This window comes from Magallana gigas, chromosome 5, assembly GCF_963853765.1.
Source record: "Magallana gigas chromosome 5, xbMagGiga1.1, whole genome shotgun sequence".
NCBI lineage: Eukaryota > Metazoa > Mollusca > Bivalvia > Ostreida > Ostreidae > Magallana > Magallana gigas.
This window is the reverse complement of record NC_088857.1, coordinates 56,215,043-56,240,474: the sequence shown is the minus strand read 5'-3', so window position 1 is coordinate 56,240,474 and position 25,432 is coordinate 56,215,043. Positions and strand designations below refer to the sequence as shown.

The 25,432-nt window shown below is 34.8% G+C and overlaps 3 protein-coding genes across 3 annotated transcripts; 2 read left to right on the top strand and 1 right to left on the bottom strand.

The window, feature by feature from the left end:
- Positions 1–504: 504 nt before the first annotated feature.
- On the top strand, positions 505–3,295 carry LOC105342442 (putative nuclease HARBI1). The gene is given in 3 exon segments (XM_066083740.1): positions 505–1,438; positions 2,223–2,538; positions 3,240–3,295. Coding segments are annotated over 2 exon segments (1,110 nt in total). The 5' UTR covers positions 505–632; the 3' UTR covers positions 2,527–2,538; positions 3,240–3,295.
- On the bottom strand, positions 3,221–5,371 carry LOC136275653 (nuclear apoptosis-inducing factor 1-like). Its single transcript, XM_066085289.1, has 3 exons — positions 4,676–5,371; positions 3,510–3,660; positions 3,221–3,347 (listed from the first exon to the last, which is right to left on the bottom strand). Exons 1-3 carry the CDS (start codon positions 4,980–4,982, stop codon positions 3,221–3,223), a joined length of 585 nt encoding a protein of 194 aa, XP_065941361.1. The 5' UTR covers positions 4,983–5,371.
- A 1,963-nt stretch (positions 5,372–7,334) lies between these two features.
- Positions 7,335–25,412, top strand: LOC105330917 (solute carrier family 13 member 2). The gene is made up of 14 exons (XM_034461665.2): positions 7,335–7,491; positions 15,244–15,393; positions 16,123–16,238; positions 16,782–16,924; positions 17,421–17,508; positions 17,893–18,024; positions 18,360–18,491; positions 18,640–18,723; positions 19,797–19,910; positions 19,995–20,101; positions 20,489–20,607; positions 20,839–21,000; positions 21,091–21,228; positions 22,148–25,412. The coding sequence occupies exons 1-14, from the start codon at positions 7,384–7,386 to the stop codon at positions 22,346–22,348; spliced, it is 1,794 nt and encodes a 597-aa protein (XP_034317556.2). The 5' UTR covers positions 7,335–7,383; the 3' UTR covers positions 22,349–25,412.
- The last annotated feature ends 20 nt before the right edge of the window (positions 25,413–25,432 follow it).

The window sequence follows — 25,432 nt, the reverse complement described above, 5'->3', positions numbered from 1 at the left end:
ACATTTGATAACTGGGTATAGAACAATAGGAGTGATTTGTGTTGTGATAGCAATTATAGACTGCTTTCGGTCAAAGATTTTACCTGGATTTTTACCTGTGTTTTATCAGTGCCTTAACGATAAAACAAGAAGAATACAGATATTTTGTTGTGTTTTAGGTCTAATAACAAATAACTATCACCATTTTTTTCGTTTGATAAAATAAAGATAATGATTTATCTAAAAAGTCTGATAAAAAAATAATGATTAGATTAGATAAATTGACTTTTACATTTTTGTCCATTTACCTTAAATATAAAACCAAATGAATTAGGAAAAATTGCTGGTCCAAAGCCAATTGGAAGCTGATTCAATGGATCATTATATGATGAAAGGGAAAACTCATGGACAGTCATCTGGGATACTCCGTGTCTCTTTTTACAATTGAGTTGCGAATTATGTAAAACGCATGTTTATAATTGATTGTTTGGTATCAACAGAAAGAATATTATGAAAGAAAACAGGGGTCGTATGCATAAAAATTCTTAAGTGCTTAAGCATATTCTTAAGTACAGAATTTGTACTTAGCAGATTGAAATTTGACTTAGCATATTGCTTAGTATGTTGCATAAAACTTCTCAACTCTTAAGTATATGCTTAGTATATTCTTAAAGTTAAGCATGGTATTTACTTGTCATAAGTTTTTAAGCATATACTTAAGTAAATCCAAGATGGCTGAAAGAAGGAAGAGAACATTTAAGCCAAGAGTTGATCCATTAAGATCCATGTCGGCCGCAGAATTACAGGCAAGATTTAGGTTTAATCAAGAAGGTATTGACTTTATAACAAATTTAATTTGTGATTTTATTGAGCCTCCGACAAACAGAAATTATAGTATTCCAGCACATGTGCAAGTTATGGTAACGTTGAGGTACTTTGCAACTGGACGAATGCAGCTGTGCAGTGGAGACAATTTTGGTATTCATCAATCCACTGTATCGAGAATAATTCACAGGGTGACCACTGCTCTCGTACAGCCTCGTATTGTTAGAAGGTTTATATCCTTTCCAGTACAACCAGACATGATCAGATAGCACCAGGCTGATTTTTTTGGCATCGCACAATTTCCGGGGGTTATTGGGGCCATTGACGGCACCCATGTACGCATTCTGGCTCCATCTGAACATGAACCAGAGTATGTGAATCGTAAAAACTTTCACATCATCAATGTCCAGCTTGTTTGTGATGCAAGCCATAGAATTCTTGACTTAGTTTCAACCTGGCCTGGAGCGACACATGATGCAAAAATCCTTCGAGAAAGTGGACTTTTCCAACTATTTGAAAGACGTCTCTTGCCTGTCAAGTGTCATCTCCTTGGGGACAGTGGATACCCTGCAAAAGACTGGCTGTTGACTCCATTTTTAAATCCAGCTAATGGACCACAGTCTCGTTTTAACAGGTCTGAAAATATGTAGAAGTAGATAAATTCTAATATGTTTGCACTACACGTTATAGATAAAGTGTTACTGTTTATAACATTACAGTAGCTAGTGACATTGTGAGTTTAACTGAACAGATTACATCAAACGATGTAATAGTATGTACATTTATTTCATAGTGAATTTAAACGTAACGTTCGCAACGTCAACAAAAATGACGTCATCTTATTGTTATGTTATTCCGTCAGTTCGAGAACAAAAATAACGTAATAGTTACGAAGTTTTAGACACCGAGGTATTGAAATATAATTATCTTGTTTTACACATTACTGATAAAATTGCATACTCCTACAGCTTTAAGCAGACATGTAAGTTTTTTTGCCAGCTTACCTTAATATATGAATGGACTTTACATCCCGAGTGATTCATTCTTGTCCCAATTTTCTCAAAACTCTCCAATCCCCATTACAAATAAAAAGATGAATAAATTTATTTGAAATAACGAACCCGACAGTTTAAATTGCAAGTGTATGCTACTATTAACGGATCCGCCACCCGGGTTCGATTTTCTTTAGAGTACCGGCGTATCCCCCCCCCCCCCCCCCCCCTCCTCCCAACACAGATTCAGTAAAGAGCTTCCACCAATATCAGAGTAGTAAAGATACCGAAATAGGCATCGGACCCCCCCCCCCCCACACACACACACACCTCGGGAAAATTCTTATGTTTTTATTATTTAATGCATCAGATATAACGTAAAAGCCATTTGACCTCTCTTTCATGATATTGAATTAATTAATTAAGGTCGCACAAATGCACTAGAACAATTGTGGAAAGAACCATCGGGCAACTGAAGAGACGATTTCACATCCTCCATGGTGAAATTCGACAGAGCCCTGACCGAGTCAGCCAAATCATCACAGCATGTGGAATTCTCGACAATATTGCGAAGATTTTTAACATCCCCCTACCACAGGAGCACGGAGACGAAGACGACAATGACGATGTACCTGACGACAATGACAATGCAGACCACTTAGTTGGAGACTTCCAAACTGCTGATGGTCGCGCATACAGAAACCATATTGTCGCAACCCATTTCACTTGAATGACAAATGAGGTATGTACATGTAAATAATTTTAATTTTTTTTCTTTCATATTAGTATTTGCAATCTCCTCTATTTATTAAGAAAACCGATTTTAATTCATGGCTCCACTGAAACTGACAGGACTGGAATATTTATACATGATCAAATGAAAACGTGTTACTTATTGTTTAATCCCATTCTTCGTAACTTAAAGCTGCATTTCTATAACACCGGTAAATGCTATTTTTGTTCTGTTGGAAACCACATGGAATTAATGGACCGGAAAGTAATAAATGTAATTTGAAATAGTTTTATTCAATACTTTTAAATGCGTTTGAATTTATTGTACAACTTAAAGAAGGTTTATACATTATGTACCTAAAATATTAAACCGAAACACAACGAAACATTCTTTCTTTTAAAAACATCAATTAAATTTTGCATATAGCTTTATATATAAAACATCAAAACTGTTAACAACACGAATGTTCACTTTCAATTATCGTAGAAAACTTTAAACTTCATATTCAACATATACAATAAATAATTTCTTAATATACAATAAAATAAAATAAATATTTTAAAATACTATGTAATTTATATTTAGATCATGTAATGTATCCACCAAATCCATCACTCTGAGTCGTTCTGTAGCCTCTCTATCTGGAGTTTGACAAGGGTATTTCTAAGCGTGAAATTTTCTATTTCCAGTTCTAATTTTCTCTTCTGTAGGTCACCCATACAGGAATCGATGCTGCAGCTACATGTATTGCACTTCCGTGCAGTAATATTTGGAGATCTTGGACCACTGCACTAGGCCGCTGTTCAACTGTTCTTGTGCTGCATAGCAATAATAAATTTGTATTGATTTTCTTTCTTTAAAAAGTTATTGATCTTATATTTAATGGATTTAAGGGATGCTTTAAAATCAGTTCAACCCAACGGCAACGTACCACAAGTCGTGAAATTTAGCATATACCCGGCATTACAAATCAAACATACGCTATATTTGCTGTATTGTGTTCATTGTCAAGCATTAGGAAGGTTGTATCGACTGCACCAGGTATTCCAGATATGCTGATGTTATCAGTTCCGATAACACTCTCTACGGCCTCTGCTAATGGGGTAAGGGGTTTTCCTGCTGGTCCACCGCCTGCAAATTTGGTCAAAAAGATTGATTTCAGATGTACACTAAATTAAAATTTCCCTTTTATTACATAGGAAATATTATCTATCATAGTCGTCGGGACCGGGGGGGGGGGGGCTTACCCCCCTCACTTTTTTGCAACTTTTAAAGTTAGACCTAACCATTAGGCACATAGCATCATGGAGGGTTCAGCCCCCCTTTTCTCGCAAGAAAGAAAATTGTTCCGAAATATACCTTGAGAAGACGGAAATATTGAAATGTTGGAGTCATACTAGACCCCCCCCCCCCAGGTATTTTGAAGGCACATGTCTATTGTCTCCAAAGGTGTATATATATACTAAATTCATCATTATTTCTGAAATGCTCCCCGCCAGTAAAAAAAAAAAGCAAAACCATGCATCAAAAACACAAACTTCGTAAGTTTCAAGAACTCCATATCTTAAATGCAGACAGAGTGTACCAGATAAAGGTCATATATATAAATATATCACAAGTAGGATGTTTTCAAAATTCGATAAAAATAGTGACAGTTATAGGAAATATTTAATATTTGTACCCTATTGAAATTAGAAAGGGGTGGGGGGGGGGGTGGACAAACTAAGGGGCACAACTCCTAAATATATTGATTACGTCATTCAGCAAATGGGCTATGACGATGCAGAATACTCAATACGAATAACAAGTGGAATTTTGGGCAATGGAAAAAGAAAGTGTGAGTGAATTCATATTGGAAATTCTATCACAATTGTCACGGTAAGCGACGCACTGTACGAAATCCATCAGTTTTGTTTTATCATGGACATTCGTTATATGTGTCTATGATGTTATGCAAAGGTTTCTTACATAATTCACATATGAAATAACATTTTACTAGTCATGAGTAAAGCTTTAATCAGTCTACTTTAAAATAAACTCATAGGTCATAATCTTGTTAATTTTGCTATATGAATTTTGCCGGGGGGGGGGGGGGGGTCGCCCCATCGAGATCCGCGCATGATACAATACAGTATAGTTTCGTTACCTGTTTTTTTGGCACTGCGTCTTGCGTCGGCAATCTCCGCCTTTCCTCTCATCTGAATATTGTGCCACTTTTTCTCAATTTCCTCTACCGAACGTTTGGTAGAGGAGGTGGCATTGATGGCATCTGTAATTTTCCCCCAGGTTTCCCTTTTTTTAACTGTCGTTACCCCTGCCCCAAATTTAGACCTAAGTACGCTTTTGTTTTCATCAACCAACTTGCTTAGATATAAACATTCGTCTGTCGTCCAGTTTGGTTTCCTCTTCTTCGGTACGCTACATGTAGGACCCTCATCTTTGTTTTCTGCCATTTTCAACGCCGGTCAAAAGCAGACGATAATATCGCGTAGTGATTATCCGTATTACAAAAACCATAAACATAATAAAACATAGAAAAACATATTAATTATTACATTTAATTTATTTTCAAATGATACAGTGACAAATTGTTGGGATTTGGCTAAAACCACATGCGTTATTTGTTTATAGTAAAGTGAAAGCGGAAGTGACGTTTGACATAGCAACGATATACTTAAGCAGATTGTGATATGCTTAGCTAAGAACAACTAAGCATATTGCTTAGAAGTTTTATGCAACGTAAATTAAGCATATTGCTTAGTTGAGAATATTCTTTAGAAAGTTAAGCATAAACTTAAGAAAATTCTTAGAATTTTTATGCATACGACCCCAGATCTTTATAACAAAATATTTCAATGTTTGAAGTAGCGACCTTGACAGTAGTTCTTATGTCATCACCGCTTTAGTATATGGCGGGTCACTTTCTAGTTTTTCAAATCAGAGGTTAAATACATAAAAAATCTGACAAAAATAATATTATAATATTGATGCGATATACCTCAAACTGAAAAGGGTTGAAAATGCAGGGATTAGATTTACATTTGATAGGATTTGTGAATTAATCTTTACAGTTTTTGAAGCATGCATATAAAATTGCCTATTTATCATCATACAGTTTGTCTATTTTCTTCGATTATTCAAGATATAACACAACATAAATGAAAAATATTGAGCAGCGTTTTCACTAGACACATTTCTTCCATTTATGTCAGCAAAAGCAATAATTAAATATTAACATATGATATTTTCTCTTCAAACTTTTAGCATGTACATGTACTTCCTATAGGCAGTAAGTTTAACAAAGGCGCTACATATTCAACATTTTTGCAATAATCTTTCTTGTTTAAAAAAAAATAATGAAATTGTTCATGACCAAATTGATGTTTGAAATCAAATTCATGAATATGGATGTTAATTATGTAAATATGCTTTTATGCAAGTTACATGTATATTGTTACATAAAATACATGTAAATTTCAATTGCGAGTACATGTACATATGTTTTATTTATTTTATTGTCAATTGCCCTTGCAGGAATTGTGATATAGACTTTAGCAATTATCTCACTTGGTCAAATTCCCGTTTCGCACACGTTTCGTTTCGATACCTTATTTTCAAATGTGTGCAAAACGGGAACAAACCATTTTTATTATCGAGACACTTAACGCACTTTGAAAATATATTTATAATTCACAAATTTTGGAATTTAATTTCTAATTTTGGGATTAACTAAATATACAGGTCATTTTTAACTGATTACAGGAAGAAGGTCCCCTACCCCTCATCTTTCCTTCCGAACCATTTGACATTCAGCAACTTGGAGTAAACATATAAGAACTGAAAAAGAAATACGCATAATTGTCGTAAATTAAGTACAGTGATATCGTAAAAACGAGCAGGCTAAACAATAATATCTCCAGTAATCTGTAAGTGTTTCAACATACACCCTCTTTTTAAATTCAAATCAAATCACTTTATTATATAAAAGAGTTACATTGACAAACATTAAATCATTATAAACTTCAAAATAAGCATTACGGTGTGGGTTTTTTCTCTCGCACTGGTGTTCTGAAAGATCATACTGTTTTTTGATAAACATAACTAACGTATCCTCTTTCACATCATGTTTTTTTTACAAGCACATGCAATTGAAGCCTGTTGAAATATGTCATACATATCAATATATATGAATTATTTTCGTTTCTTGCTTAGCCAGATACCAGATAAAATGTAAATCTGCTGCATGCATGAAACATAGCAGTAGACAGTTGCTAAGCGATACAGTTTATGTCATTATTATTATTACATATTTGGATATTTCAAATCTCCTGAGTTGCTCTTTACTTAAAGATTGTTTAACTATACATAGGCTTATGAGAGAAGAAAAAGTCTAATCGAGAGACGGTTTTTCACGTTAGCTGAGATTGCATTGGGTTCTTTTTTTTTTTTTGAATAGAGTATCAATTATTTCGACCAAACCCTGAACAGTTTTTTTCAAAGTGCCTTAATATCGACGATATCAACGTTGACTTGGTCCTAAAATTAACGCACTTTGAAAATTGTTTCAAAGTGCGTAATTTTTGCGTTTAAACACAGCACTTCGCTCAACGTTACCTAGACCCTCCTCCCCCCCCCCCCCCCCCTAATCCCACCCGCTTAAAAAGTAAGCGCCGCAACAAAAGCTGTTGAAATTTCTTATTCACATTTCCATTAAAGTTTAAACTCAAGGCTGCTCTTGCTACGCGATCCCTTTAATCACCAGGTATCGGCGTCTGTCATCTTTCTGTATATTAACCAGAGCACGGCGGTTGTATTGACACTATATACAGCTGACGCAGATCAACTAGATTCAACATGGATTCTGTTGTCGCCTTTTTACGTAATTTGTGGGCGATCCGATCATGGATTTTCCTCGTTCTAGCTTTTGTTTTGCCGTTTAGGTTAATTGTCATAGGAACGCCTGTAAGTAAAAAAAAATACTTAACGTTTTGTATCTTGCATATTGATCAAATATCTACTACTTTAACCCCGTCCGACCCGACCCACATACTCAATAAAATTATCCCCTGTTTCGTAAATTTATTTACTTTGACAAATACACGTAAAATCCGATATAAATACTCAATGATTTAATTCAGCAAAAACGAATTTAAGGTTGTTGTTTTTTTTTTTTTTACAAGTTCTGGTCCTGATTGCGATGATGACATACTCTTATTTCAAATTTCGCCGTAAAAATATGAAATATTTTATATACTGAAATGCCTAAAATTTATTAATTAATCTTTTATAAATGATCTCTCGAACAAATATCACTCGTTTTAGATCAAAATCATCAAAAAACAAAAACGAAAAAGGTTTATGTACGATTATGTATATATAAATCGTTTAGGCGGACCCATGTACATTAACAGAAAATTGAACTGAAATTGAGTTAGTTTTGTTTGAGAAACCTCAATATATTTAACCTATATATTGTATGCACTCTGCATTATGACAGCAGACTTTGTTGCATGTAGCGATCAGAAAACCATTCGGAATTTCTTCTTAGAGCCGAAAAAGTGATGTGTGCAGATTTAAATTGTTGCGTATTTGCTCTTTGTAAAGCTACTCTGGGTAGTTCTTGAGACGCTCGACGTTACGGTTGAACAAGAAAATTTTAAGCTAGAGGACAATTAAAGTCTTTGACTTTTTTATTTAAATACATTCAAAGCGTTTTTAGAGGAGATTTAAAAATCGTCGCTTTACTTATAAAAATGTATGGTTTTGACAATTTACTTTTTCTATTTACGTGTACTCATTGGTTGTTCATTATTCCGTGTCATTCAGAGCTGGGGGTGGGGGGGGGGGGAGCAATTATCCATCGGATCTATCTTAAGTTGTTAAACATTTCACGGAAATTATAATTTCTGCTTGGGACCCTATATTTCCAAAAAAATGGCATGTGACATGGGTCACAAATAAATTAAATGAACATTTTAGATCCCTCTCTTTATATCCAAGTGGTTTTCGGATGAACGACATTTTTTTTTTTTTTTTTTTTTTTTTTTTTTTTTTTTTTTTTTTTTTTTTTTTGTGAGTGAATATTTTATTGGCTCAACAATTATGGTACATATATTTTTAGAACATAATTCAAAACGTTTCACAATAGAATAAATGATAAATAGCATGGAAACAGATCAATATACGAGTACTTTGGACATGGAGCTAAAATATTAACATGGATCTAAAATATACATGCATCTTAGTTTTTAACATGGTTGAAAGCATTGATCAGCAATCTTCAAACAATCAAGACAATCCATATAATACTGAAAGACTACAGTTTATAAGTTAACTAATATTGGCTGCCATAATTCGTAAAAAATGTGCATTTGATTCTTCAAACAAAGATAATTTTCTTTCGCATGAAGTTTGTTTCTTAGAAAATTTTTAAAAGCAATGAACTCAATTTGTTTGCCAGGAGATTTTGAATGAATTAGATGTATAAAACATTTTCCAAGTAAAATACAATAATTTAGTGGAACATTTTTTACTTTGTAAATACCAAATATGACATCTTGCATTGTTAAGTGATTGACATTTTCTATATATTGTTGCCACCAATAAATTAGATCTTTCCAGAAAATTTGTATGCTTTTACATTGGAAATATCTATGATGTATAGTGTCAATTTCATTACAGTTGTCTGTGTTACAGTTCGGACTTGGAATCAATTTCATATTAAAAAGCGACTTGTTGTGTACTATGATTCTGTGTAATATTTTGAGCTGAAGAGATTGTGCGTTAGTTTGTGTGCAACACTGAAAAGGTAAATTAAATATCTTTTTATAATCAGAGACTGGAATTTCTACTTCAAATATTTCTGACCATTTTTGAATACAGAGAGTAATTTCCTTACAACTGTTAATTAAAATCCAATATGCATCTTTACATTTTAATTCACTTAATGGTATAAGTTTTCCTTGAACAGACAAGGAGTGCATTATATTCCCTTCGCTATGGGGAGGATGTGTTTTGTCTTTGACATGTTTTTTCCAGTTATTTGGGATAGAGGAAAGAAGACTGTTGTATTGAAGAAAAGAGGGTTTAAATTTAAATTTTTCGTAAAACTCATCTAAGGTTAAGAAAGAACCATCATTGTTAATAATATCTTTAAAAAACATTATACCATTTTTATACCATTCAGAAAAAAAGATTGATTTATTGTCGATGCATATAAAATTGTTAAACCACAAGCATTCTGTAAAAATGGGTGGGTTTATACTGATTTCATTCATACAATTTCTAAATATTTTCCATGAAGTAATTATATTATAATAAAAGGTAGGTAACTTTGCTGGAAAACTTGGCAGGCTACATCTTGTTAAGAGAAGATCAGTAATTTCTATTTTACTAAAAAAAGCATTTATTAATTTTTTCCATTTTGCATCACTCTCACTAAAAAATCTTTTGATCCAATTTATTTGAAGTGATTTAACTTGAATTTCAAAATTTGGAGCTTTTAGTCCACCATCAGCTAACTTTTGACAGCTAATAGTATATTTTATTTTAGGGATCTCCGAATTCCATATAAATTTATTTATTTCTTTTTGTACTACATTAATTATGTTTTCTGGTATTGGAATGACAGAGGCTAGGAATACAAGTTTTGACAATGCTAATGTTTTCACAATTAAAATTTTCCCTAAAAGTGATAGATTACGCATTTTCCAAAGATTAAGGGTTACTTTTAAATCCTCTAATTTGGTTTTTAAATTTTTGTCGACAGCGTTATTTTCATTTTCACTATTGAACCAAACACCTAAGGAGAAAAATTCCCCTCTGGACCATTTTACTGGCAGAGTGCCTGGTTTATAATTTCTTTTTGATCCTATCCAGATTGCTTCTGTTTTATTCAAATTTATTTTTAGTCCAGATAATTTATAAAACCTTTGCATAATGTTGAGAACTTCATAACCTGACTCTTCATCACTAAGAAAACAAGTTGTATCATCAGCAAGTTGACTGATTTTAAATTCAGTTTCACCTATTTTGATACCTCTTATGTTTTTATTTTGTCTTATTGCTATTGCTAAAATTTCTACACATAATACGAATAAGTATGGTGATAGAGGGCAGCCTTGTCTTACTCCTCTACTTAAATTGAAAAAATTTGAGGTGTATCCATCATTAATTATACAGCTAGAAATATCAGTATATAAAATTTTGACCCATGACTTAAAACTATTTCCAAACCCAAATATACTAAGAACTTTTTCTAAGTAATACCACTCAACTGTATCAAAAGCTTTTTCAAAGTCTACTAGTAAAATCAAGCCTGGGATATTTTTCAAATTTGTATATGCAATAAGGTCTGAAATAGTTCTGATATTTTCACCAATAAACCTTTCTTTTATATAACCTGTTTGATCAGGATCAATTAATTTTGGTAAACTGTCAATGATTCTGTTAGCTAACACCTTTGCCACTAATTTATAGTCAAAATTTAGAAGGGATATAGGCCTCCAGTTTTTTAAATTAGTTCTGTCTTTATCCTTTTTGGGTACTAGAGTGATGACACCCTTTCTTTGATCATATGACATACACTTTTTTTTAATTGAGAAATTTATACTTTCAAGAACTAAGTCTTTGATATCACTCCAAAAATATTTATAAAACTCTACCTGAAAGCCATCGGTTCCTGGGGTTTTATTAAGTTTGAAGTCGGATAGAATTTTAAGACATTCTGATTCCTTAATTTCACCTTCACATTTCTTTGTCTCTTGTTCAGATATTCTAGGAATATTTAAATTATTGAAAAAGGTTAATTCATTTTTAGTTACATTTATTTCAGATGATTTATATAAATTCTGATAATAAGTTTTTTCTTCTTCTAGTATAACTTTTATATCTGTCAGAATTGTATTGTTTACTACAAGTTTATCTATACGCTTATTTTTATAATTTCTTTTCTCAAGGGATAGAAAATATTTTGTTGATTTTTCTCCTTCTTCGCACCATTTTGCATGAGATCTTAACATGATACCTTTAGTTTTACTGTTATATATCTCTTCTAATTCGTTTTTCCATTCTTGGTACTGATTGAGATTTTTAGGTGAGGGTTGTAAAACAATCAACTGCGTTTGTGATTCAAGTTTTTTATTTAGTTCTTTTTCCCTTTCTCTTTCTTTCCCAGCTTTTATTTTTGAGTATTTAATTATAATTCCTCGGAGTTCACATTTTATAGAATCCCATTTAAGATGTTTATCTTCCATGTCTTTATATTTTTGCTTTAGAGTATTTATATTTTCATGCATGTGATTTACAAAAACATTATCTTCCAGTAAGGAGGCATTAAATTTCCAAAAGCCTGGCCCTCTCTTAGAATTTGAAGCACTATTAATTTGCAATAAGATAAGACTATGATCTGATCTAATTGAGTGTTTAATGTCTGCTTTTATAAAAGGGGATAAGAAAGATGGAACTAGCCAAAAATCTATTCTTGATAAAATAATCGGTTTCTTTTGAAAATAGGTAAATAACTTAGCATCATGATGCTGGCTTCTCCAGATATCTACTAAATCGTGCGTGTCCATAAAACCTTTTAGATTTTCTCTATAAGTAGAATGTGGTTCACTGGTACCTCCTTTTTTGTCAAATTCTGGGTTTAAAGTGATATTAAAGTCTCCTCCTATTAAAATATTTTCATCACAAATTTCAGACAAATGATTCAACATGAAATCAAGAAACTGATTTTGTTTAGTTTTATGATCTTTAGTTGGTGCATATATATTGATAAAATAAAAGAGGGTCTCATTGATGTTTATAGTTAGTTTTAAAAATCGTCCTTCCTCATCAGTGAATGTATCCGTAACTTTAAAATCTAAATTTTGAGGTGTTAAGATTGCTACACCACATTTATTTGATAAACCATGTGAGAACAATATTCTGGAACCCCACTCTTTTTCCCACGTGGGGACAACACTTGGTGTGGTATGGGTTTCTTGTAAAAAAACAAAATGATTTTTGTAGTTTAACTTTAACCAATTAAAGACACAGTTTCTTTTTAAGGTAGCTCCTAGACCATTGACATTTAAAGAAAGTAGAGAAAAATTAAGATTTTGATTCATAGATATTGTTGTGTGTTTTCTTTACTAAAAAATATTGAATAAATGCATAAATGTTGAGGATAATATGTCTACATACCAGACATTGAACCAATACAAACAAAAACGGAAAGGGGGTGCAAAAAAAGATGGAAAGAAAAATTAACAAGAAGAGAATATTTACAACAAAATGTATATGACACATTTTAAATGTAGCTCTGCGACTTACTTGATAATGTCGTGTTGAATATTTATTTGAGCTTTACCAATTCAATATTCCTGATAAATGTGTATGCCGTTACAGAAAACAAAACATGTGTATACTCAATATCGGAAACATCAACATGACTATAAAAAAAAACCAAAAATAGAAGCTCGGATATCCGAAAAGGCAGACCGAGTAGGTATAGATGGGGAACTAAAAATCCCGGATTAATGATAAACTTAAATAAATGATACCTGTATCAATACAAGATTATGTATATATATGTATATATATACATATAAATAATATAAGTATGTAAATAAAATAATAAATAAATAAATAAATAAGATTTAAATATCAGCACGAGGCATTCGAAGTCTGGTTTGTGCAATAGAAGTGCATGTGAATACAATTAAGTAGACAAAAATAAAGTAATAGTTTTGTCAGTATCTCACCCAAGTAAAGTATACCAATTAATCACTCAGTTTGCGCAGTGCATCAATCGCTACATTTTCCATAATGGAGAAGCGCCGCAATCCAACGTGTTTTGCAAAGAGTCTAGTGACAACGACGGCCGCGTTCTCTATGTTGTTGTCGCGCAAGGCACCGAGTATTTTGCGACCAGCGCCGTATTCGCCATCATCCTGGTAGTCCTCGTGGATCAGGCCAGATTTATCTCGAAATCGGTACACAAGAATGTTGTGATCCGCTCTGGCGCAGTCTGGGACGCTCACTACTTTCTTGTAGAAGGCTCGGATGTTCGCGTAAGTATTGGCTGCGGCAGCTGTTGCGGTGAATTTGTTACCTGCTTCAGTAACCGGATCACTACTCACGACTTCTAGGGACTCGGTCTTCTGTTTCTCGTCATCGTCTATCAGGAGGATGTCTTCTGCTCTTGGTTTCATGACTTTGTCTCGATAGACTGTTCCGTTTTGGAAAACAAGTTTATTTCCCAGGATACGTGTGCGGACGTTATCTTCTTTGTACTTGTTACTCACCTCGATCAACTTTTTGCGGTTTTCAGTTATTTGAATGGGTTGTTGTGGGGTTATGAAAAATGGCAGTTTGGGGGTTCTGTCTTTCCTCTCTCGTTGTGCGCTCAAAATTTTCTCTTTATCAGAAAAGTTAATGAGTTTGCCTGTGATAGAGCGTGGCTTGTCTTGTCTTGTCTTGTCTTGTTTGTTCCAACCATTCCTGTGGATGTTGCTGAATTCGGTATTTATTCCAAAGTGTTCTTTTATTAGTTTTGGTATTTTGACAAAGAGGTTCTCTCCGTCTTCCTCTGCTAAATTGTGGATCATGAGGTTGTATTTCATGGATCTTGACTTCAAATCGACAATGTCGTTTTGGTTTTGAGATACTTTGCGATCTAAACTTATGACTATAGATTTGAGTAGTTGTACCTCTTCTCGGAGCTGAGCGTTCTCCTTACGTAGGGATTCCAAATCGTCAGCGTTTTCGACGTAAGTTTGCGCTAGACAGGATAACCTGTCATGGAAACCGTCCTGTTCATAAAGGTCATCTTGGATTTGCGCAACGTTTTTGGTTAAAGAAGCTGCTATCTGTCGGATGAACGACATTACTATTACTTCAGGAGTAAAGAAAAACTCCACATATTTGAGCCTCGAAATTAAAGTACCGATATTTTCCTATATCTTTACAGAGAGGTCGTCGATAGACTCTAAAATGGTTGCAATTACCAACACAGTGAACCCTCTTCACTGAAGACTAGGTCAAATTTAAGCTTACTCTGTATATTTCTCATTTCCTGTGGATTGTAACACGATATAGGCCCACATATAGAAGCCTTCGGGTTTATTTGTTCTCGGGCAGCTTAGGTTTAAGATGTTATTTAAACTTAAACAAAAAGATTTGCTAGCTTCAAATAGTTTCTTTTTTAGAACTGACTTTTATATATGCATGTTCAGATCGAATCTAAAAAGAAAGAAAATGTCAGCAATATACACTTTGAGAATCGTTTGGTGTAGATACAAAGAACGGAGCCCTCTCCACCTACTGTACCATAATAATGGTGTTCTAAAGTGTAATGATGGACCAATTAATTTATTATTTGTCAATCAGTTCTAAATAACTATACGTTATTTGACAAGACAATTTTCTTAAACGTTTCTTCTTTGCACACTGTTCAGTCTTTAATGTGTACATCTCCAATTAATTTATTTAAAAAAATTCACACTGAGGAAGAAGACAATTAAGTTAGTGGTATTCAATTAGTGCGGCGATCATTATCATTAACCGCTATATTGTACCGTATTTTATCCTGTAGCCCCGTCCTCTATCACGTTTACCCTCGACCAAATACACTACAGGCATATATTTCTAAACTGTAACCATTTATATCGACATCACAGGCTCCATTTCAGAATTTTAATTATTCCTCATTCCAAGCCATTTTGTTTTCAGGAGGCGCGATGTGCTTACGTCATCATTGTAATGGCCAAATTGTGGGTGACGGAAGCATTGCCCATCGCTGTCACGGCTCTGATGCCAATATTTCTTCTTCCTATGCTGGGGGTGCAAAGAGGTCAGGACGTCTCCAAGAACTATGTGAACGTAAGTGGACACAATTCACCACCACAATAGGTCTTAGTTAGGCGCTAACCACCACTACCATAGGTCTTAGTTAGGCACTAGCCGCCACCACCACCATAGGTTTTTGTTAAACACTAACCACCACCATAGGTCTTAGTTAGGCGCTAACCACCACCACCATAGGTCTTTGTAAGGCTCTAACCACCACCAACACCACCACCATAAGTCTTTGTGAGGCGCTAACCACCATCACCATAGGTTATTGTTAGACGCTAACCACAACCACCACAACATTAGGTCTTTGTTGGGCAATAACAAAATGGTTTTACACCAGAAAAGTCTTAAGACTTCCAGGGCTTCTGACTTTCTTTCTAAATTTCCTGTGTGTATATATATGTCACATAGTTAAATTCAGAGTGAGTTATATGTTGTGTACAAGTTGATGGTTAAAATTACATGAGATTTTGCAGTTGTGTAGATTAGGTTTGTTTGAATTAGAACGGTTACATCATTTCGGTTATTTTCTTTTTCAAATGATTCTGCTACCAAAGCATCAGGTCTTATATATAGTTTCTGTTCAAAATATATCTCTTTGTTATGGATCGAAAAGTTGTATAATATCAAAAGTATTCTGAATAATAGTAACATAAGTCTTGGTTTGCCATGGTACAAACGGTTCTGATTTAAGTGAATGAGAATGTTAATGTGAATGGTATTATACTGCTATGTATCCTACACATTTTGACTTAGGATACCAGCACCCTCTTTCTCGGGGGACTGTTCATAGCTGCAGCCATGGAAGAAGTTAATCTTCACCGACGAATCGCTGTGGGCGTGATGCGCGTGCTGGGGTCAAGGATCAACACGTGAGTGATTTGGTCCATACAGTACTACCAGTCGACCGTTCAATTCATTTTGCACATACCGATATAACATGTTAAGTTGTAAATCCATTCGTACTAACCTAACGATTATTTTTTTTTTCTCAATTCGATAGTAACATTTTTGTTTGATTTTTCTTTACATGCAAACATGATTAAAATATCTATTGCCAAAAGATCTTGATTTAGCTTTAAAAATCCGTGACTTCTACTTTTTATGACAGTGGGTCACAACATAGCAATTTAAACTCATTATGAATCAGTTTATTGCGCAAACATTTGGTGTCCATCTCTGTAGCGTAATTGGTGTAGTTTCAACCGACTGACCCGCAGGTCCCGAGTTGGAATACTGCAAGGACTTCTTTCATGAATAGCAATAAAATTCTTAATGTTAATTTTTTCCCCCGTATTGAAATTTATTTCTGCCATTTTCAAGTCGAACACATGCTAGAAAACCATTTGCAGAACTTTTCCCTAAGGTGTAGATGACCCTGAAGTTGAATTGACCAATCAGACTGTGCATTACAGGCTGATGCTGGGTCTGATGCTGCCCACGTGGTTCCTATCCATGTGGATCAGCAACACCGCCGCCACCTCCATGATGCTGCCAATTCTCGTGGCAGTCACGGAGCAAATGGAGCGAATGGAGAAACTGGACCATGAGCATCACGGTAAAACATGATCCCAGGGCACGGAACGACAATAGATCTATAGGTTCTCAGTGTTACACTACGGCGAAGGCAGGAGATATGCTTCACAAAGAACTTCCTGTAGTCAGTGGATCTTAAGCTTTACGAATTATCTAACTATGAAAAAAAATTAACTGAACTTTTCAATTGGTCTTTTAAATATGAAAAATTAAAGATTAACGACTCTTGATTTGCGTCATGTCTTTTTGAAAGTTAGAGGCCGGTAAAAATGTCCTCGTCCTTACAAAGTATTACCTCATCCTGCAGATGGCACATTTACGCTGCATTATATCAGCAATAGAATAGAAACAGTTATTAAGGACAGTTGTTTAATCCGAGCACATAGATTCTCGATCAATAAATTAGAGACAAATAATATATTTGTGCACTATATACAAAGACAGATTTTTATTTTTCGAGATTTGGTAAAATTCAATCCAATGTAGACAATTCAAAGCATATGATTAGGATTTTTTAGGTGACACGGAGGATGCTGAAGAAAAAAAGAACGGGGTGGCCAGTGTGGAGGCCGTTACCATGGAGATGGATGAGGGTTCCACCCTCAGGTGAGACACTAAATAAATACTGTTTATTGAACCTGACGTTACACTCTGACTCTATAAGGCTTTAGATTTGGTGCCAATTTGTATTCCCCATTACAAAACTTTGTCATGAAAAGCAAGCGAATGTGCGGATTCTGAATGTAAAACGGACAAATTCGTAAATTGCCTTCATATATTGTTTAAACACAAAATCAAATCCACTATAAGAAAAGTTTTTTTCAAACTACAAAAAGGATCCCTGCGAAAAGTTGATTTTACAGTATCTCGTGTTTTGAGTTACTAGTAGTGTCGTAGGACTTACGTCCATTGGTCCCAGTTCCACTTATAAAGTGATTGCATAAATCGTGGTACTCAGTAATTGACGGTTTAGTGTGGCTTTGGTTTCAGAAAGAAGAGCCCGGAATTAAAGAGGATGTCTAAGGGTTTCGCACTCTGCGTGGCCTACGGGGCAAACATCGGTGGGATAGCCACTCTCACTGGGACCCCGCCAAACCTGGTGCTCCAGGGTCAGGCCGACATGTCAGTACATTGAATCTGGATTATCATTTTAACAATTTAAATTCAAAAAAGAAAGACAAATCAAATCAACGTTACCAATACCGGTAAACCATATCAGAGGATAACTTATTTTACAGTTGATTATTTATGACTAGCAAATATAGTTCTCGTGAATAAATTGTTTTGCAAATTATTTCTTACTTGCAAATGATTTATTAACGTTGTGTCTACTCGTAAATGATTTCTTGCAAAATAAAAGATGACTGCAAATGACATGGCTACCTCTTTTTGTTTGCGATTTTTGTTTCCATTCTTGAGATTCAAAATTGATATTAGAGTATAACCTATCGTTTCAGTTTCTATGCCAGATACGGAAAGTCTTCGTCCGGCATTACGTACGTAAACTGGCTGGCCTTCGCTTTCCCGATGTCTCTTCTTCTACTCGTCCTGGCGTGGTTGTATCTCCAGGTTGTATTCCTCCGCCAAAAGTAAGTTATCATCAGAATAGTTACATCTATTCCTACGCAGGCGCTACTTTTAAGCCGGTGATCTAAGTTGTCAATCGTTTTTAACATGAGACTCATCGTTTGGTCAACATTTTGATTAATATCATAATTATTATTTATTTTCCCACAGATGCTGTCAGGGCACGGAATCGGCCAGAAAGAAAGCAATTCAGTCTGCTGTCCTTAAGGAATGGAGAGCTCTCGGAAGAATTAAGTAAGACGGCGGGAAGAAATCAACGGTCGCGCAATGTCTTTCAGGCGCTTTATATTAATTAAGACAAACAGGAGACGGCGCGTTTATAACAAATATTAATTTGGATCAATTTTTATTTCTATAGTTAACAGTGGATTAGTCATTCATTTCTAGAGATCAATCAAAATTTGAGTGTTAGTTGTTGATTTATAAGCAAGATTATGAAGATTCAGTAAAACTCGTTTAGTACGAACACGAATACTAGTATAGCGAAATATCGGATAAAACGAAGGGTTTTTTTTTAGTCCCCGGTAAAATTCTTTACAAATTTTTACGGTTTATAACGAATTTACGGATATAGCGCACTAATTTTGAGTCCCGTAGAGGTGAAATATAATAAAAATTAAGGCTTTTATAACGAATATCAAAAGAATGTATTTTCATTCTAAGCCTTATGTAGCAAAAAATGTAGTCTGCTGAAAGAAAACATGTATATAGTGAATTCGCTATAGTTATTATTACGAATTCGTTATACGGATATAACGAATATTTGATATAACGAAGTTAATTCATCGGTTCCTAGAACTTTGCTATAACCGAGAGCTCACAATTCTTTGTTACGTAAACAAGGTCTGTGCCATGTTTTGTTTACATTTGTTCAATATACCGGTAAAAGTTCTTTTCAAGGTGATTTTTCTATCTGCCGTTTTATTTCAAACATTCTGAACGTAAAAAATAATTGTTTACGTAACGAAGGATTTTGAACCCTTTATCTCGCTTATAACGTGGGGACCAACGTTGACTTATTATAAATGCCTTACTGAAGCTCTGTTGGGCATTAAAAACGGAAAAATAAAGTCTGACCAAAGTCCAGATGCCTCTTTAATTGTATAAAATATGCATTCAGTGTATGTTATTACCGTAATCCCAATATCAAGATCAGGCCAAATAAATAAACGAAAGACCCGATGTTAATCAGAAAGTTAACAAATGCATTTCTTATCTTAAAAAATCTGTTGAATTAGATATTATTAAGATCCTGAAGATATATAGTTGGCGTGACAGAGTATGGGTCAGCTGCATCTATGTTGTAGGTTCGCCGAGGTGGAGGTATTGGTGCTGTTCTGTGTTCTAGCATTGTTGTGGATATTCCGAAACATTCCGAATGTAGGAGGGTGGGGAGAGCTCTTCAAAGATGCAAAGACAGGGTGAGGCCAATTAACTTCAGTTGATTTTTGTTGCTTCGCAAACTGTTTTCTGAACGTTTAAATTACAAATTGTGTTATCTACAGGAAAGTCTCCACTGCACGTGATTCTACGGCATCCATCCTCGTTGCATGTCTTCTGTTCATTCTTCCCAGAGAAGTTCCGAATGTCTTTTGTTGGTTCAAACCATCAGGTCCGATCAATTTTACTGAGAAACATATGTAACCCGATCACTATTAAGTAGAACCATTTTAACAAGAGCTTGGACTTTGGGTAGTTGTGTCAAACAGCAATGTGACGTAGGCCTGTCTATTTCATTGCCGGTCACTCAGCAATGGCTCTTTGAAATCAACAAGACTTGTCTAGCTTTTGAGCTAAGACTATGCAATCTGTGTTTATATCACTTGAAAACAGTGTCAGTTTCATCTTGTTTTGATGCAAGAAATAGATAGTTACATTCTACCAAAAGTCCAAGGTCCTATTAAAATGGTTCTATTTGATGGAATACATTGAAATCATATTGATTGCCTCTTAGAACAGTGTATGTCACTGTTGTTAAATTTCTGACCTTGTGTTCCAGAAACCAATCCCAAACCTGGTTTCACACCCATTTTGTCCTGGCGGGTGGCCCAGGATAAAGTCTCGTGGGGCGTGATTATACTGCTTGGTGGTGGATTCGCGCTGGCTGATGCTGCCACGGTGCGTTACAGCTTTTAAAGATTTTTCATGTGAAATTAGCCGCAGATAGGTAACTCTACTGGAAAATTCGGCACACCGACCTAAATATTCGATAGCTGATACTGTATTTGTTGTAAGCCAATCGAACATCGCCGATACTGTATTTGTTGTAAGCCAATCGAACATCGCCGATACTGTAGTTGCTGTAAGCCAATCGAACATCGCCGATACTGCATTTGTTGTATGTTGTAGAAATCCGGGCTGTCCATATGGATTGGGTGTAAACTGGCGGTGTTTGATTTCCTGGATCCGTGGGTCATGAATCTGTTAGTGTGTCTGATCATCGCTGGCATTACAGAGATCACCAGTAACACGGCCATAGCATCGCTCGCCATGCCGATCATGTTCGAATTGGTAAAACAGGAGATTGCTATAAATAGATGCATCATTTGACTGTGTACATAAATACGTTTATTATAATATGTAATTAACGCTGTATTCTAGGCTACCTCGGTGGGAATGCACCCTCTCTACATGATGATTTCGACGGCCGTTGCTACGTCATTTGCCTTCTGTCTTCCGGTGGCCACGCCCCCTAATGCCATCGTCTTCAGCACGGGATTTGTTACCATTCTAGATATGGTAACGGCCATTTTAGATTTTTATCTTTCTCGGCCATGAAAAATTACGTATTGTACACGAATAGAAGGCACTGGACTCTGTGAAAAAGAACTATTTTAACAAGAGCTTGCACTTTTGGGTAGTTGTGTCAAATAGCAATGTGACGTAGACCTGTCTATTTCATTGCTATCCATTCAGTCACTCTTTGAAATCAACTAGATTTGTCTGGCTTTTGAGCTAAGACTACGCAATTGATGCATATTTCGCTTGAAACCGCGTCATTTTTAACTTGTTTTGACGCAAGGAATAGATAGCTACGGCCTACTGAAAGTCGAAGGTTTTGTTAAAATGGTTCTATAATCTTCTGCAGAGTGCTGTTGTTACACTGGCAGTCTGCCAAACGACCAATGTCTATGACGGGTTGGTTTAGGGGTTGACTGGTGTATCCAGACCTCGAGTTTTGTTTAGAACCATTTTAACATATATATCTATTTCTTGTGTCAAAACAAGTTAAAAATGACACGGTTTCAAGCGAAATATGCACCGATCGCGTAATCATAGCTCAAAGGCCAGACAAATCTTGTTGATTTCAAAGAGCCATGGCTGAGTGGCCAGCAATGAAGTAGACAGGCTTACGTCACATCGTTGTTTGACACAACTACCCAAAGTCCAAGCTCTTATTAAAATGGTTCTATATTAACCAAATTGAAGTCTTTGAGGTCGAGTCTTATTAAAGCCAAATTTGCAGAAGCTTAAGTACTCTTAACATAAATGCTTTTAATTTCGATTCTTTCTCTCCCCATCGTCAACGTCATGACTAAAATTTTGAGACCTGCATTAGCCAATCAAATTCTGATTTACAGATTGCAGCTAGGGTCAATCCTTGTGTCGTTATTTGTGTTATTTTTCTCACATGCAACCTGTTACTTCTTTTCCCCAGGGTATTGTTGGAATTCCAATGAACATCCTGTCTATTTTGGTCCTGACTTTGGCAGTCAACACCTGGGGCAAGGCCATCTTCGATCTGGGTAACGTCCCCGCCATCTTTACATCCGGCTCTTTGGAAGGTGTCTGCAGAGCAGTTGTCATGACAACGCTGGATCCCAACTCTACCACGACAAGTCTATCCACCACCCCTTGAGTGGGTGCCCCCCCCATTTTTTTTTTAGTGACAACTGTATAATAATCGCGGACCAATGACTTTCAGCGCAACTGGTTTCGGGGTCTTAAATAATTTGGAGAGTTCGCTTTTGATCTCATTCACACTTTTACCAGAGGAATATATAGTCCAGACTTGAAGCAAGACAGAACAAATTAAGCTCGTTTGAGTTTTTCTGGCTCTCTGGCCTGATGACGCTGCTATTGTGTGACCTAATGCGTGTTCTGCAGAGAGAGCGCTCGTGAGCGCTTGCCAAAACTTTTGTTGAGGGTGAAGGGAAATTTGGCGAGCGGTCGCTCTGTTGAACACGTCTCTCGATTCAAACACTGATATACCGTGAGCACAGTGCGTCACCTGTATCGCTACGTGTAACCTAGATAATCGTTATATTGCATACCACTCTATAGTACATGGCATCATCGGAAACCCACGGTCGGTCTCGCTTCTCTTACCCAAGAGAAAAGGTCAGAGAAGCGAGACCGACCGTGGGTTTCCGACGATGTAGTACATGGATGCTAAACACAAGGCGATGAATAGAAATTCTTATTACATAACGGTACATAAATCAAATATTATATCTATTGTTTATATACTTCTATTTCGACCTTTAAACAACACATTTACATGTTGTTATTATGGTACATACATTTTATTTCGTATACCTCGGCTCACATGTATTATTATATCATTTGTTCAAGTACTGTTTATTTGTGCTATGTGTATTCAACCTATAAACAGCCATTCTACATGTATAATACTATTTCGTTTTAATAAGTGACTTTTAATCTTGTACTGTTTGTTTTCTAACACCCTCTGTTCCTAATGGTAGGTTTACAATGTTCCGTACATATATTGTAATTTACATATTTTCATTGCATGTAACAAAAAGTTCTTTTTAAAGCAAGCACTACTAGATGTTATTTCTATGTATTGTATATTTTTGTTGAATGTGGTCACAAAAAAGGGATGATTGGTATTTTAATTTGGTAAATGAACAAATCTAGAGGAGAGAAATTCAAACTCATTAGATTCCTATTGACAGGCCTTTGGACTCCCTGTCTGACAAAAATAACCCACTGATCCCCTCCCCTTGACCAGAAAAAATTACTTGACAATATGCACTCTGTATTTGAGACACTATCTTTTTTGCCACAAGGAAAACCTAATGAGGAATAAAATCACAACACATTTCCTAAATTCATAAATAATATGGACTTGTAGATTGTAATTTTATTTATAAAATCACACAAATTGTATAGTAGAATAGATACAGGGTTGACTTCAATAGCATGTCGAGACTCTTTATAGCAAGAAACTGGGTGGGAATCACTTCTTGATAGAAGGAAAGAAAAGCTAAAACAACAATGCGTAAAATTAATCACAATTTAGCGCCTGACTATCTTACTAAAATTTTTACAAGCACTCGCTCGAACGGATTTACTTATACTACAAGACAATCGCAAAATTACAGTATTCCAAAATGTAGACTAAAATTTTACATTTATTTAAATCATCTGTTGTTCCAACAGCCATAGATTTGTGGAATGGTATATATACCTTTAAAAATAAGAAACTTGCCAACATTAAAATTTTTTAAGAAAGGTTTTCTGTCTTCCATAATCACAACCTCCATCATATGGAGAACGTTACGGAAATGTAATTCACACTAGACTTCAACATAATTGTTTTATATAGATGAAAAATCATCGATAGTCTATTATGTTCATGTGGAAAAGTAAAAGATGCGTATCATATTTTTCTTGTGCAAAATATACGGTAATATTCCACTAAATGATTTATTCAAATTGACAATCTTATCTTTAGAATAGAAAATTTACATGTTATCGCCACTAACGTTTTGTTATGGGGAGATAACTCTATCAGTATTGCAGAAAATGAAAAATTATTTTTTAACGTTTCAGCTATTTTTAAAGAGATACATACGGTTTTAACATGTATAAATTAGATACAAAACCTTATTATAATTTTTATTTCCTATTTGTCGATTATTTACTTTGGTATAACTTCAATGATGGAATTTTATTATGATCTATGATATTGTCATGTTTTCGTCAAAGTGTATATTTTGTGTCAAAATTTCACAGGAGACGGCGTTTTAAGTTTGCAGAACTTGTGCCCGATCCTTTTGTATATACCATCTTTACAATAAAACATGTTTAACCCAAAAAAAGCTTGACAATATGCACTCTGTATTTGATACACTATCTTTTTTGCCACAAGGAAACCTAGGGAGAAATAAATCACAACACACTTTATAAATTCATAAATAATATGGACTGGTAGATTGAGATTTTATTCATAAAATCACACAAATTATATATAGTAAAAAAATTTACAGCATGGTAGTATTTCATGAACTTTCCAAAACATGTCAAATATTCTCTATGTCTAAAACTAATCAAACACAGGCTATGCATACTAGAATTAAGCTCAATTTCTACTCAAAAATAGTTAATTCTATTATTTACTTTAAAAATGTTGCCTATATTACCATAACCTTTTTATGGTTTTTCCCATTCTTTATACATATCTTTTTGTTATTGTGGTACATGTATGAGTCATTTTCAGATAATCAAAATAAACAAATATGGATTTTTTAGTGTAATTTTCAAGCATTTTAAACTTATAGACATTAGACATTATACATACAAAACAAAATATACACAATACAAAAAAGGAGGGATAGAGAGCTCAGATCACTAACTAATAATTCTTCATCAGACTGTCTGAAAACTAGGGCACTCGGAGTAAAATGTATACATCCAGTAACACAAATAATCCTGGCACACAATACAAGACAGATATTTTAACTATGACGAGTTGGAGAGAATGAGCACTTGACATGTAAAACATTGAAACTTAAGCATTGGGAAACCCCGTAAACTAAATGGCACCTGTATCATGCACTAAACATGGTTTACATGAAAAAGGTAAAGATAATGGCTCATTTAAAAAAAACCCATAAAGAAGACTAGCACACAAGGTATATCAATTTAGAGTTGGTAATTAAAAATTTCAATTAATTATTTAATCCTACTCAATACA

Excerpts from the sequence above, each read along its gene's own strand:
- LOC136275653 (XM_066085289.1), bottom strand. The coding sequence starts at position 4,982 with ATGGCAGAAAACAAAGATGAGGGTCCTACATGTAGCGTACCGAAGAAG. Across the intron at positions 3,661-4,675 it reads ACGCAGTGCCAAAAAAACAG|GCGGTGGACCAGCAGGAAAA; the intron begins GTAACGAAACTA and ends CCAAATTTGCAG. Across the intron at positions 3,348-3,509 it reads CACAATACAGCAAATATAGC|CACAAGAACAGTTGAACAGC; the intron begins GTATGTTTGATT and ends ATTGCTATGCAG.
- LOC105330917 (XM_034461665.2), top strand. The coding sequence starts at position 7,384 with ATGGATTCTGTTGTCGCCTTTTTACGTAATTTGTGGGCGATCCGATCA. Across the intron at positions 7,492-15,243 it reads TAATTGTCATAGGAACGCCT|GAGGCGCGATGTGCTTACGT; the intron begins GTAAGTAAAAAA and ends TTTTGTTTTCAG. Across the intron at positions 18,025-18,359 it reads CTCCAGGGTCAGGCCGACAT|TTTCTATGCCAGATACGGAA; the intron begins GTCAGTACATTG and ends CTATCGTTTCAG.